The sequence below is a fragment of the Venturia canescens genome, chromosome 9 (genome assembly GCF_019457755.1).
Source record: "Venturia canescens isolate UGA chromosome 9, ASM1945775v1, whole genome shotgun sequence".
Taxonomy (NCBI): Eukaryota; Metazoa; Arthropoda; class Insecta; order Hymenoptera; family Ichneumonidae; genus Venturia; species Venturia canescens.
In genome coordinates, this window is record NC_057429.1 from 9108146 (window position 1) to 9120296 (window position 12151).

General features: G+C 37.1%; 2 protein-coding genes across 10 annotated transcripts in view; both read left to right on the forward strand.

The window, feature by feature from the left end:
- Nucleotides 1-9289, forward strand: part of spri (sprint) — a 163902-nt gene extending 154613 nt beyond the window's left edge. For all 9 annotated transcript variants that reach the window (XM_043428631.1, XM_043428632.1, XM_043428640.1 and 6 more), the window contains 5 exons: nucleotides 4989-5449; nucleotides 5869-6000; nucleotides 6208-6450; nucleotides 7358-7550; nucleotides 7646-9289. In XM_043428631.1, coding sequence (XP_043284566.1) covers nucleotides 4989-5449; nucleotides 5869-6000; nucleotides 6208-6450; nucleotides 7358-7550; nucleotides 7646-7755 — 1139 coding nt within the window. In that variant the 3' untranslated portion in view covers nucleotides 7756-9289. The remainder of the gene's footprint in view (nucleotides 1-4988; nucleotides 5450-5868; nucleotides 6001-6207; nucleotides 6451-7357; nucleotides 7551-7645) is intronic.
- A 1186-nt stretch (nucleotides 9290-10475) lies between these two features.
- Nucleotides 10476-12052, forward strand: ND-24 (NADH dehydrogenase ubiquinone). Its single transcript, XM_043428655.1, has 4 exons — nucleotides 10476-10652; nucleotides 10758-10820; nucleotides 10913-11371; nucleotides 11747-12052. The coding sequence occupies exons 1-4, from the start codon at nucleotides 10617-10619 to the stop codon at nucleotides 11918-11920; spliced, it is 732 nt and encodes a 243-aa protein (XP_043284590.1). The 5' UTR covers nucleotides 10476-10616; the 3' UTR covers nucleotides 11921-12052.
- The last annotated feature ends 99 nt before the right edge of the window (nucleotides 12053-12151 follow it).

Here is a 12151-nt window from a genome sequence, read left to right on the forward strand (position 1 = left end):
ATGCGTTACGTAACGCCGGATCGAATCCGAGTTTGTACATCTGGTGTGTGTGTGTGTGTGTGCTCGAGTGTCTCAATTCTTGTACGTGTGCATGAGTTCTGTCTGAGCTTGTCTAATGCTCATTGTTCCTCGAGTAATCGTCGATGTACACCGACGACGTAATTCCACGTCTTTGATACTCCAACGAAATCCTTTTTACGTGTTATTTGAAGAGGGAACATACACGCACACACGAAAGCTCCAATATAGCGTTATTTTCTCACGACATTTTTCACCACAATTAAATATTGCATCGGTGATCCTCTCCTCTCCCGCCCTCGTGGCTCATCTTCGAGCACAATAATGTTATGAAATTCGTCCAATCACCCCACTCCCATATCTTACCACTCTTTTATTCTACGTCGCTGAAAATGCAGTAGACTCAGCAAAACAATGGCAACAAGTGAGCTTCGAGCGTGGAAACATATTTTCGTTTTTATCAATATCACGAATACACTTCCAAACGTTTGGTCAGAATATGACGTTGAAAAGTGCTGACCGAAACGTTGAATTTTCATTCGTATAAATGGAATATTTGTAACGCAAAATTAAGGTGGCGAAATAATAAAAGCGCTTCGATCGTGTTTTTTACAATATCAGTGAACTCGATGAATTTTCAGTTTGATATCGAAGCTTCAAATATTCGGAAAGATTATTTTTTTTTTTGGATCATCTCGTGAGACACGAAAAATTGTTTTTTCGTTTTCTTTTCAATTTTCATATTTCGCACTATGAAATTGCAAATGAAATTTATCGCCCCGAAAAGTCACGAGAGCCTCGTTAACTGTTACGATTTAGTGGGCTTCCTGAGATTGCCAAAACAATTTGGGTTTTGGTGAAATCCTCGCGGAAGCAATCGCCAATCCCCCTAAGGCAATATAACAACTATTTCGTGGATCGTAGAAACGAATGCAGTCCTACGGAGTCGTATAAACCCTGAATTTATGGCTTCAGGGTGGAGGGAGAAGAGAACCACTTTTACTGTAACTCTCCACTTGCAGTATTTACAGTAGTATATTCTCGTGTACTTTAAACTCAAAACGAGCTGGTCCTCGAGACTCGATTCGTACAGGCCCTTCCAAATACTCGCACTCAAGCATAAAGAATCGATGAACTTGCAATTTTCCCCCAAATTATTCTACTGCCTTTTTTCTCTCGTGAATCAATTGTTCATTTATGTCACTCGTTTGTTAATCAACTGCGACGATTAGTGACGAATCACTCCATTAATTAGCATCCACTATTATCGATACTTATTTCACGACTGATATTGATCAATAGGCTACTTTACAGCGTGTAAGAAAAAATCTAAAAATGCATGTTTGCGATAGATTTCGTAAAAAGTAATAAAATAAGAGTATTCATAAAAATACAATTTTAATTTTACAACTCAATTTTAAAAATCGTCTTTTTACATCTGTTTTTCAAATTTCTAAAACGCCATCCGCCACATTTGATTCCAACGCAACATTACTCCGATAGTAAACAATCCAGATTTTTATCGTGCGCGCTCTGTGTTATTTTGAAATTTTACAAGTTATTATCACGTTTGCGGACTTTTATAGTTTATTTTATTAAAATCTCATAACGGCGAAGACGGTTTTGTGAAAGCAGAAAGTACAAATCTACCAATGATAAATACGTTGATCGTGGCGATGAACTCACCATTTTTGTGGCGTTTTTACACTCGTATTATTGCATTCAAGCCCAAGACACCAATGATATGCATTATAACTCATTATTTTCACAAATCTTGTTACTTGGTCTTTCGCAGTCGTATTGTTTACTAACCGAGTGACGTCACAAACCGAAACAGCATGGCAACTGGCATCTCCGCGAAAAAATTCAAAATCGTAAATAAAAAATAGTTATCAAAACACTTTTCGGTCTTATAAAATTGAAATAAAAATTCTACCGGTTCATTGCCATCTCAGGACTCGGATTAATTTAAAACAGTTTTCAAAAAATGAACAAAACCTTTTTTTTAAGTTTTACGATTTATTTCCCCACCACTGTCGAATGTGACTTTCGGAACACCGTGTATATACTGATTTTCGGTTTACCCTCCGCGTGTTGGAAAAGAGTGGAGTTGAAGGATATGGAAAATTCCTGGGCAGGTCAATAACGGACCAGGTCATTTCGTGCGGTCTCCCGAGGAATTCTACGCAAATATTTGTGCAGTCGCAGTGCCCCTTAAGGATTGCTTGAATACATGCTTGAGCAGACAGTTTGAGGGTTTCTACCGTACGCAGAAATTTGCGTCTATCGTTGTTTTCAAATTCCGCAGCTCTTTATTTGTTTATTTATCTGTCAAATTATTGATCATTTTTTAGATATTCGTGTCAAAAATTTTATCATTTTTGACGCTAATTCGGATGACGAATTTTGAGACTGTTTTACGTCAAGTGTTTATCGTCAATTCTTGTCGCTCCACACAGCACTATTCGTTAATTACGCATCTTCAACTGAAACCATCGCGCAAAAAGAGTTGCGTCGTACTCTCGAACGAGGCGATAATATTTCATGAATTGTCTCTAAGCTATGAAGGATGAATCAAAGAAATTCACTGTGAGAAAAAAAATTTGGTTGACCCACTTGAAAAATATTCAATTTAACTAAAAGTCCCATCCGCACAAAATATTTATTAAGTTTCACAAAACATTTAGATAATGATTCAAATAGATAGCGATTTCGATTAACGAAATTAAGGATTGTGTGACGATATTTGGTTACTCTAACATCATATTTTGTTGCTACGAAAATAATTAAATCTCCGTAGACTTTGTTGTGGTAAGAAAACCATCGGCTGAATTAACAAAACGACATATCGATTAGGCTAGTCATCGATAAGATTTGGTTAAGCTACACGAAGAAAAAATCCGACTATCAAAATTATTTGTTTTTCTCCACAAATCATGTTGGCTAATATAATAATACATTTCACCAAATTTCGGGTTATATTGAACCGACCAGTATGATTCGATTTACAAAATATTTATCATTCTCAACAAAACCGTTTAGATACTCCAGTACTCGATATTCAAACAAATATATCATAAATAAAGTGTATGTGAATTAAGTAGAAACAAACAAATGTTTCGAGTTCTTCGAACAAAGAATTTTGTTTCACTCGTTTAGTCAATTCACATAAACAAAAATTTAGTGATTCGAGTAAATGAACTATTTCTTATTAATCGCATTTTCTTTCTCACTGCGTCAATTTTACTCAAGTTTATTAATACCATCAAATGTTCATTTATTTCTCTACCTTCCCGACGAAACTCATCCGATTATAATTACATCAATGTACGCACCTGATTGTTCGGGTTCAATGACATTATACGCGGGCTTACATTAAATGCAGTAGCTCCGAGGGGTTTGAACGTTTTGTCGTTATTTTTTAATTGCCACTGGTCCCTCATTTATTTACCGTATAACATGGTAAACAGTAAATCCTAATGATGCTAATAAAACTGAAGAAAAACTTTGCTGAACTTTGCTGAAGGCTGCGGGGGGTATTTAATGTACCTGGGAGTGGAGACAATGGATCTTGCTCATTCGTCAAGATCATCATTACGTTTGTCATGAAACTTTAGCCTGCTCGACCGTCCCCTCACCCGAGCATCTCAAGTCCCCACTTTTCCTCTCGAGCATTTTTCCAAAGTGCATAAAGCAGAGAGCGACCGCGAGAGTGAGAGTGGCAAAGTGGGCAAAGGAAGGAGAGAGAGAGAGAGAAAGATTATACGAGTGTTGTCTCCGTCTCTTCCTCTCCCTTTGTCATTTGCGATAGGATTGCATTATACCGAGCTCAGTCGGGGGGGCTTCGAGAAGTTTAAGATCGTTGGTCAGTCGAAAAAGAAAGCCCGCAACGTCGAGACGTCGATGGTCGGTCCAAACGTTCCAACGATTCATACCATTTTCGACGATTCGCCGGAGAGGAAGTGGTGAAAAAAAATAAAAAGGCACCGAGATTAATGCGAGACAATTTGCAATAAAAACAGTGTGTTTCGTCAGCTTTATTGTTGAAAAAATCCATTAATTTCATCTGCGACGAGCGATAAGGAAAGACAGCTAGATTTTCTTTTCTCCCTTGTTGTACTGATTTGTAAAAATATTTCTCGGTATTCATCTATCGGAAATTTGTCAGTGAGTGTTGATGACTGTGAGAACGTTTCTTCATCTTTGTCGACTGTCCACCAAATATCGTGGCAGGCCGCACTCCAATTCCGTATGTCGATCATCGGGGATCAGAAAAGTCAAATATTTTGCGCGGTTCCGACGCCGCACGTGATTCTGTAGCGCAACACAGGTGCTCACCATAAAACGATAAAGTTATGAAAAAGCATTGGTGGGATATGACGAAAAACTAGCCACTTTGAACACATGGAAAGAAAAAGAAGGGAATCCGGTCCTCGGCGTTTGTAAAACAACGAAGATAACAACGAAATTCGTATTTCGATCTTAACGATCGCGAGGGAATTGAAATTCAGGAAAAATGATCACCTGCTCGGTCGAAATAAGCTCCGGGAAATCCCAGAAATTCACTATCAAGACGCGTCGCATATTCCAAAAAATCGGTCGATGGTTTAACGAGCTGTGCCAAAAGTTTCAGCGCGGTATCGTCGTTATAAAGAGTAAGATTAATCGGCATCGTATCGTCACGATCGATCGACGTCTCCAAGAAATGCGAACGCTTCTCATTATTTTTTATTCTCTTTATTCCAACAGATAAGAGCGAGAAAAATAAGCGCCCGTGGACAATGAAAAAATTCTTTTCACCAAAGTTTCGATGTACGATTATATTTCAACTCATGATAAAGAATCGATTGGTTCGATTGTTAAAAAATTCATGACTAAAAAACAACGAACAAACAAATAAAGCCACTAACAATCGTGAACAAAGGTCCTTCTGAATTCATCATTGTGTCTCTGCATTATCTATTTTTTAGCACCTCCAAGACTGCAGGCCTTGAGGAATAGAGACGCGGCTGGAACTGGGTCAACCATAAGGTCGTACGCCCTGCAATTAGCGGCGGACAAAACAACCACTTTCTCCCAGAATATTGAGAATTTTATCCAATGTACAAAAGAGGGCAAGGAGGCGAGTCCTCACATCGTCATGAGGAACATACGCCAATTCATGTCCGGCATGAAAAATTATCTTGTCAAACACGGCGAGCGTGAATTCGAGAAGGAAGTCGAGAAGGAACGACTCAAATTGAAGGCCAACGAATTCTTGAATCTCGACGCGATACTCGAGGGCGTTATGATGGGACTCGTCGTTCGACCACTCAGGGAACACGTGTACAGACTTTTTGTTGATCATTACGGTAGCACGGGATCGCTTCAAACACTCGCCGAAAGCATACAGTACGCTCAGGGAAAACACATCCAAGATTTAGGAGTAAGGGTAAGACGAGATAACGACTTTATCCCACCTTCGATCTTTCCGGACAGCCGCATTGAGTGACGAATACGTTTTTTTATTTTTTTTATTTTTTATTTTTTTTTCTTTTCAAGTAACATATCTCACAATTAGCTTCACGATAAGAACATTTTTATTCCGCATTTTTCTACTCCATTGTCCAAATTAAGTTTGTTTTTGCAGTAATTTTCGATCGGTTCGCTTGCATGTTTGCTTGAAACTCTGTCGAAGACGAATTCGTGGGGAGAACGGGGAAATTTTGTATATCTCCGACACTGAAAAAATATAATTAAAAGTCCTCGAAAAACGAATAAACAGTGTTTATTCAGAAGCGTGAAAAAACTTGAATATATTTATTTTGTATTTTTATAATATCGCTGACTTTAAACTACGTCTGTTGATAGCCGAAAATCATACCACCATCCGACGCGAGCCTTGAAAAGATCCTGAGGTACATCGACCGTTTGCAAAAGTCTGACTCTCCATTGGAAAAACTGGAGAATCTACTGGCTGCGATTTCCGCGATATTTAACTCGGTAACTATCGTTTTGGTTTTCCTCCATTTGAGAATAGCTTTTGTTTCATATTTTTTTATCGATTCAGTCGAAACTGGTCGAATTTTATTGATAAAAAGCTGAATTTTTATATTTTTCATTGATCCGATCTATTCTATGATCCGAACTATAAATAGGATTTGTCGTTGCTATAAATTTGTGATTCATTCGGTCGCCGACGATTCACAGGTGAAGCACGCCAACTCCGGAAGACACGTGACCTTGGGAGCCGATGATCTTTTACCTTTGCTCGTGTGGGTATTGGTACGAGGAAAGGTGGTCGATGCCGAAGTCGAGGCTGAATATATGTGGGGCCTTCTCCATCCTTCCCTCTTAACTGGCGAGGGTGGATATTATCTGACAACTTTGTCCAGCGCTGTGCACGTACTCAAAACCTTTAAATCGAGCCAAGGAACCATGTCTACTTTGAACGTGAGCAATTAGCCTTATAACTAACTACTCGGACCTTTCGAATTCGACCAAAAATACACCAAATAACCAAACAAACTGCGATGTAATCCGCTCCTCTCTTTCTACTGAAATCATCATGAAGTTTACCATTTCTTCCATTTGTTATATTATTAATATTGTGTTTTGACCTACGGATTATTCTGCCAAAATTAAACAACGACACGTACACGAATATCAGGATCGTTATCCGTCGTTTGGATTCTTAATAAAACTATTCGAAAGCACGTATTTTTATTGATTTTTCATTTTGTTAATTCACTTATATTTGTTTGTGATTGTCCATAATCGATTTTCTGTTGCCAAATATTTTTCGTTCATATTCATTGGCGTAATTCGTCGTTTTTTTTCTGAATAAACATATTAAAAAACTCGTATTTTTACTTGGTTTATTTTGTGACATTGTTTATATTTGTGAGTGTTCTTGTTTGCGTTAAATTATTCTCTCCTTGACTCGTCTTTGTTCACGCTGTTTGTCGTTTTTCTTCTGAATAAAATGATCCGAAAACTTTCATTTTTATCTGATCCTTTATTTTGTGCACTCGTTCACGAATGTCTTCGTTGAAATTCAAATTCTCAATCATTCCGCTTGTTTCTTTTAATCGAAAGGGCTCACAAAATACAGGGACCATTTGCTCTGTGAAGAGTAAAGAGAATTAGGAAATTCAAGGGCATCGAGTCAACAAAGTTTCTTGGGGGAAAAAAAAAGTTGCTTTCACTCAGTTTCTCCAATGAGACCAATTTATAAAGTAATTGATTGGAACCTCGACGTTAACAATGAAATTGTATTTTTCCATGAATTTTCTGATCCATCAAATTCCAGGCAAAATTCTGATAAATTTAAAGAAAAATCGATTCGAATTTTTCATAGGGATGTGGAACTCCCGACTGCTCTTCGGTGTTAAGAATTTTGGTACCGGACGAACTTCATGGCTCGCTAAACACACGAACACTTCCGATACGACCGAACATGAATACGCGAGATGTTTGTCGAATTCTTGCCCACAAAATAAGATGCACGAATCCTCAGGACTACGGGCTGTTCAAACTGGTGCAAGGCGAGGGTAAATTTAAACTTTTTTTTACGTACGAATTGCTAAGACGTGTGGACTAAACACTTTTTGTAATCTTCTTATTTATACTTGAATATTTCTTTCAGAAACTCTACTCGGTGATCAGGAATGCCCACAGGAAATCTCTCACTGCCTATTCGCTTATAAACGGATCGACGCGAAAATCGCATGGCCGAGAACAACTATCAGCTCATGAAGAAAGAACCACCAGTTAAAAAATCGACGCCGCTAATCCACAAACGTGATCTAGAAATAGGATTATAAGCTACTGTTAATCTGGGTTGGTCGGCACGAAGCGACTCGTGATCGTGAGCGAGTCATTACATAGCTTCATTCTGTATTCTTTGACTTCCGAAAAAACAAAAGGATTTTCAATTACCTTGAAACTCTTGGCACATGAATCATTGAGTTTTGTAGATATTTCAAAGGATCATAGCGGAAAGACGTTCGATCGTTTTCTTTTTTTCCTCGGAAAAAAATGTTCCTCGATCTCCGATAATCGTACCCAATTATATATGAATGTTTTGTGTAAGAGGAAGAATAATGAAAAAAAGAAACGAGAAAAAATCTGGATAATCTAGTGGATATTCAAAATTGTATGTCCTTTTGCATGAGGTACGTGTATTGTATTCTCGCATTTAAGTATTAATCAGTTCGATGGGCTTTCGCCGAATGGCTAAGAGATTCGCCGTCGCCTCCCTCCTCCCCCTTGACCAAACATATACATACAACTTTGTCACAGGCTATTACCGATTCTTGTGTGCAACGAGTTTAGCGACTGGACGTGTTTATCCACGATATCGATACTTTTTACAATCGATAACAAGGCTGTTTCGAATGCTCCATTCACGATATACAGCTCCTCATTCGTCCCCCTTCTCCTTCTTCAAATTCTTTTATTTTGCCGAGATCTAATTAGGTGAATTGTTTTTACAACAATTCATTGACGAATTTTCTGACTCACAACGTGCTCTTGCCATTGATAAAAGCGTAAATCGTTGATTGATGTATGTCGATTTTTAAAGCTGTTCTCTTTAAGGATAGGCAAATTCGAGAAGGTTTCGAATTTTAGTTGAAATTAACAAATCTCGTCGACAACAATCTCTCTTCCCAAAATCCAATATTTTGGATTCTACTTTTTATACAAGCTTGAAGTTGCTAAGCCCGAGATACGAAGAAAAATGAAGAACTTGGGAAATTTTTGAAAGAAAGATTTTGAAGAATTCGTGTGAACAAATATATATTGACAGATGAAATAATTTTTCAAAATAAAACTCGATGAAAAACTCGATCTTGAATGTTGTACGCTGCGACAACGTCGACTAAGACCATATGTTTATTCAGTATTCAATCATTTATATAAAAAATGTAGTTCGTCTGAGAAATGGAATAAGATTTGAATTGTAAAACAATCGCGTACGAGCGAAACGTATGGAAATGGAAAAAAAAAACCAGAACATAGATTGGCAGAAGGGAAGAAATAAAAAAAAAAAACAATCATTTGGAAAAATGCAATAATATTGAGCGATAGAAACTACGAAACAAGTGAAAAAAAAAACCCAAAAACAAACGATAAGAAGCAAAAGTATAATGTACGTCATCGTATAATCACGTATAAATCCTCTTGATACAAATTTTAGAATAGAACACGAAAGCCTAGACTAGACACTCTATTTTAAGTACTTTTTATGACAATGAGGAATAAAGAGAAGAAAAAATCTATCTCATAAGCGAAACGTATTTTAATGCAAGACTATTATATTTATTGGAGGTTGTATACATTGTTCTTTCATTTTCCAATATCGACGAATTTTATACTCTGAAGAAAACACGATTCCTCCACCTTCCCCCATTTAGAAGCCCCCATCGAGATAAGCGTACAAACGAACTTGGTGTTAATATGATAACACGCCAAAACACCAATTATTTCAATTCAACTCCTGTATATTTTGACAAATGTTTTTGTTTTTCTTTTTGTTCTCAATTGCATTATTTATTTCAAGAAAAAAAAGAAAACAAACAGTAAAATTCAATAACGTATATCATATCCTTCGAGAACTAATCGAATTGTTTGATTCTATATTTCCGACGTGCTTTATTTTACTATGCTTTTAATATGCTAGTCAAGCCCCCATACGAATGAGAATTTTTTTTTTTTTTATAACTTACGTTTATAAGTGTAATATTGAATTATTATTATTATCTGTTGAAAAAAGTATCATCGTTATTATTATATCTCATTACTGTCATCAACACTTTTATCACTATATTATTGTATTATTGAAAATTGTAATATGTAACTATGCTCAATAAACACTTTTCTATGATATAAACATCTGTCGATCGTGACATAACCATTTATTGATTTCTGCAGTATAAATAGAATTGCGATTATTTCTCAATCCCAGATTGTGATCAAAACGATGAAAATAGCTTCACAATTCTCGGTCTCGTCTCATAGAAGTCCGAAGAGATTATTCGTACACCGTACCAAGATTTTAATTATTATAATACACAGTCCCAAGTCCAATGCATCATTTTGTCTCGGATTTCATGAGATAACAAATGGAATAGTAAACGTGGAAATGAAATATCGGTACTCATTCTTAGAGGTCGAGTATTTAATTTGGAATTTGAATGTTTTGTCTGGATCTATATATTTTGCTTAATTTTGGTAAATAATCAACCATTTTTTTATTACGAACACAAAATATTTGATGTAACCACTTTTTTATGTGCATTTCCAGAAGCAGATATTTCAATGTTGTACCCAATCAAATTTTTCTCTCGTTGTTATTCATTTTTTGATTTCAGAGCAAATAACAGAACGACGATTCGAATTGAGCGCAAATTCTACGAGTTCTCGCTAGTGGCGCTCTGTTCCGTCTCGGTGCTGCATATTGATCATAGTTCTTCGCTTCGCCCCCATTCTGACAACTTCGGGTTTCACAGAACTCGATGGTTCAATATATGTGCAATCTGTGCAATATATAATTGCACAATTGCGTTTCGAATAAGAAACAATTAGTCAAATCGGTGTAATAAAATCGTTGAACGATGCTCGCGTCCCTGCGAAAGGCTTGCAGCCTCTCGGTAAGAAATCCAATCCAGATAAGGGGTTGAATTTATGCTAGAATCGAATTTCCTAACCTGTTTTTTTACTTATATAACCCCAATGTTTTCGGTGTTGTTTGACAGGCCCTTAAAAATATTAGAGGGGTGCAAACTTCGGCCATTCAGAGATCGGATCACCTGTTCGTTGTAAGTTTGCAGAATTACACAACATTTTGAAAAACTTCGATCGGTTTCATTTTATCGTTCATCAAAAATAACACGAACCAATTACTCTGCAGCATCGTGACTCAAAAGAGGACAATCCAAATATTCCCTTCGAGTTCAACGATGCCAACAAAAAGAGAATCGAGGCGATACTTGCCATTTATCCTGAAGGTCACAAACGCGGAGCTATGATGCCTCTGCTGGATCTTGCTCAAAGACAACACGGCTGGCTTCCGATATCCGCAATGCACAAAGTTGCAGAGATTCTCAATTTACCAAACATGAGAGTTTACGAAGTTGCCACTTTTTACACTATGTTCAATAGACGACCCATGGGGAAATATCATGTCCAAGTTTGCACCTGTACTCCCTGTTGGCTCCGAGATTCTGACTCCGTACTCAAAGCAGTTTGCAACGCTACTGGCACCGAAGTTGGAGCTACCTCCTCTGACAATATGTTTACCATTTCTGAAGTTGAATGCTTGGGTGCGTGTGCCAATGCTCCGATGATTCAAGTCAACGACGATTATTACGTATGTTACAAAAATATGAACATTCCTAGAACTTCATTGTTTTATATTGACCGCTTTTAGTTACTAGAACAGATGAAATTCGTGTTATTGGGAACTCATTGAAACTTTCGTTCAGCAAAGCTCCAAGTCAAAGTATGGGAACGAGCACATTTTTATTCTTTTTAATGAAAAAACAATATTCAGAAGATCATGTCACTGAACACTTGAAAGTAGAAACAAGTATGGGAGTTTTTATAATTTGTTCTATTCTATTGGGAACAACAAAAGTTTTCTATTAATCAATAATTGAAATCTTAAAACTCACGAATCCATGTTATTCCCTGTTTGACGAAAAGACAGTTTGAATTAACAGAAATTCTTGTACCCTACTTTCAGGAAGATCTCACGGCAGAGACAACAACTGATATAATAAACAAATTGAAAAAAGGTGAAAGGCCACCTCCGGGCCCTCAAAAAGTGGAAAGATTTGCAGCAGAGCCGGCAGGAGGACCAACATCTCTGACTGCTCCTCCGCCTGGACCTGGCGAAGGAGTTCGCTCTGACTTGTGAACATTTATCAAAAGTCATTCTTATAGTACGCGTCTATTCTATTGCCAGACGATCTCACAGTCTTGCTCTGTATATATATAAAAAGTCAAGAATATAGAGACATCAATGTTGATTTTTCTCATTTGGCACAGACATTCGGATTGAAATACTTTGCTTGAGGATATTTCTATTGATAAAGCGATTAGAATAGAAATATTTTAATCGTAGCACCGATAAAAATAAATGTCAAAT

What these genes read in the sequence shown, in the direction of transcription:
- ND-24 (XM_043428655.1), top strand. Translation starts at nt 10,617, where the DNA reads ATGCTCGCGTCCCTGCGAAAGGCTTGCAGCCTCTCG. An exon ending in GATCGGATCACCTGTTCGTT is followed by an intron (nt 10,821 to 10,912) that starts GTAAGTTTGCAG and finishes ATTACTCTGCAG; the next exon opens with CATCGTGACTCAAAAGAGGA. An exon ending in AAGTCAACGACGATTATTAC is followed by an intron (nt 11,372 to 11,746) that starts GTATGTTACAAA and finishes CCCTACTTTCAG; the next exon opens with GAAGATCTCACGGCAGAGAC.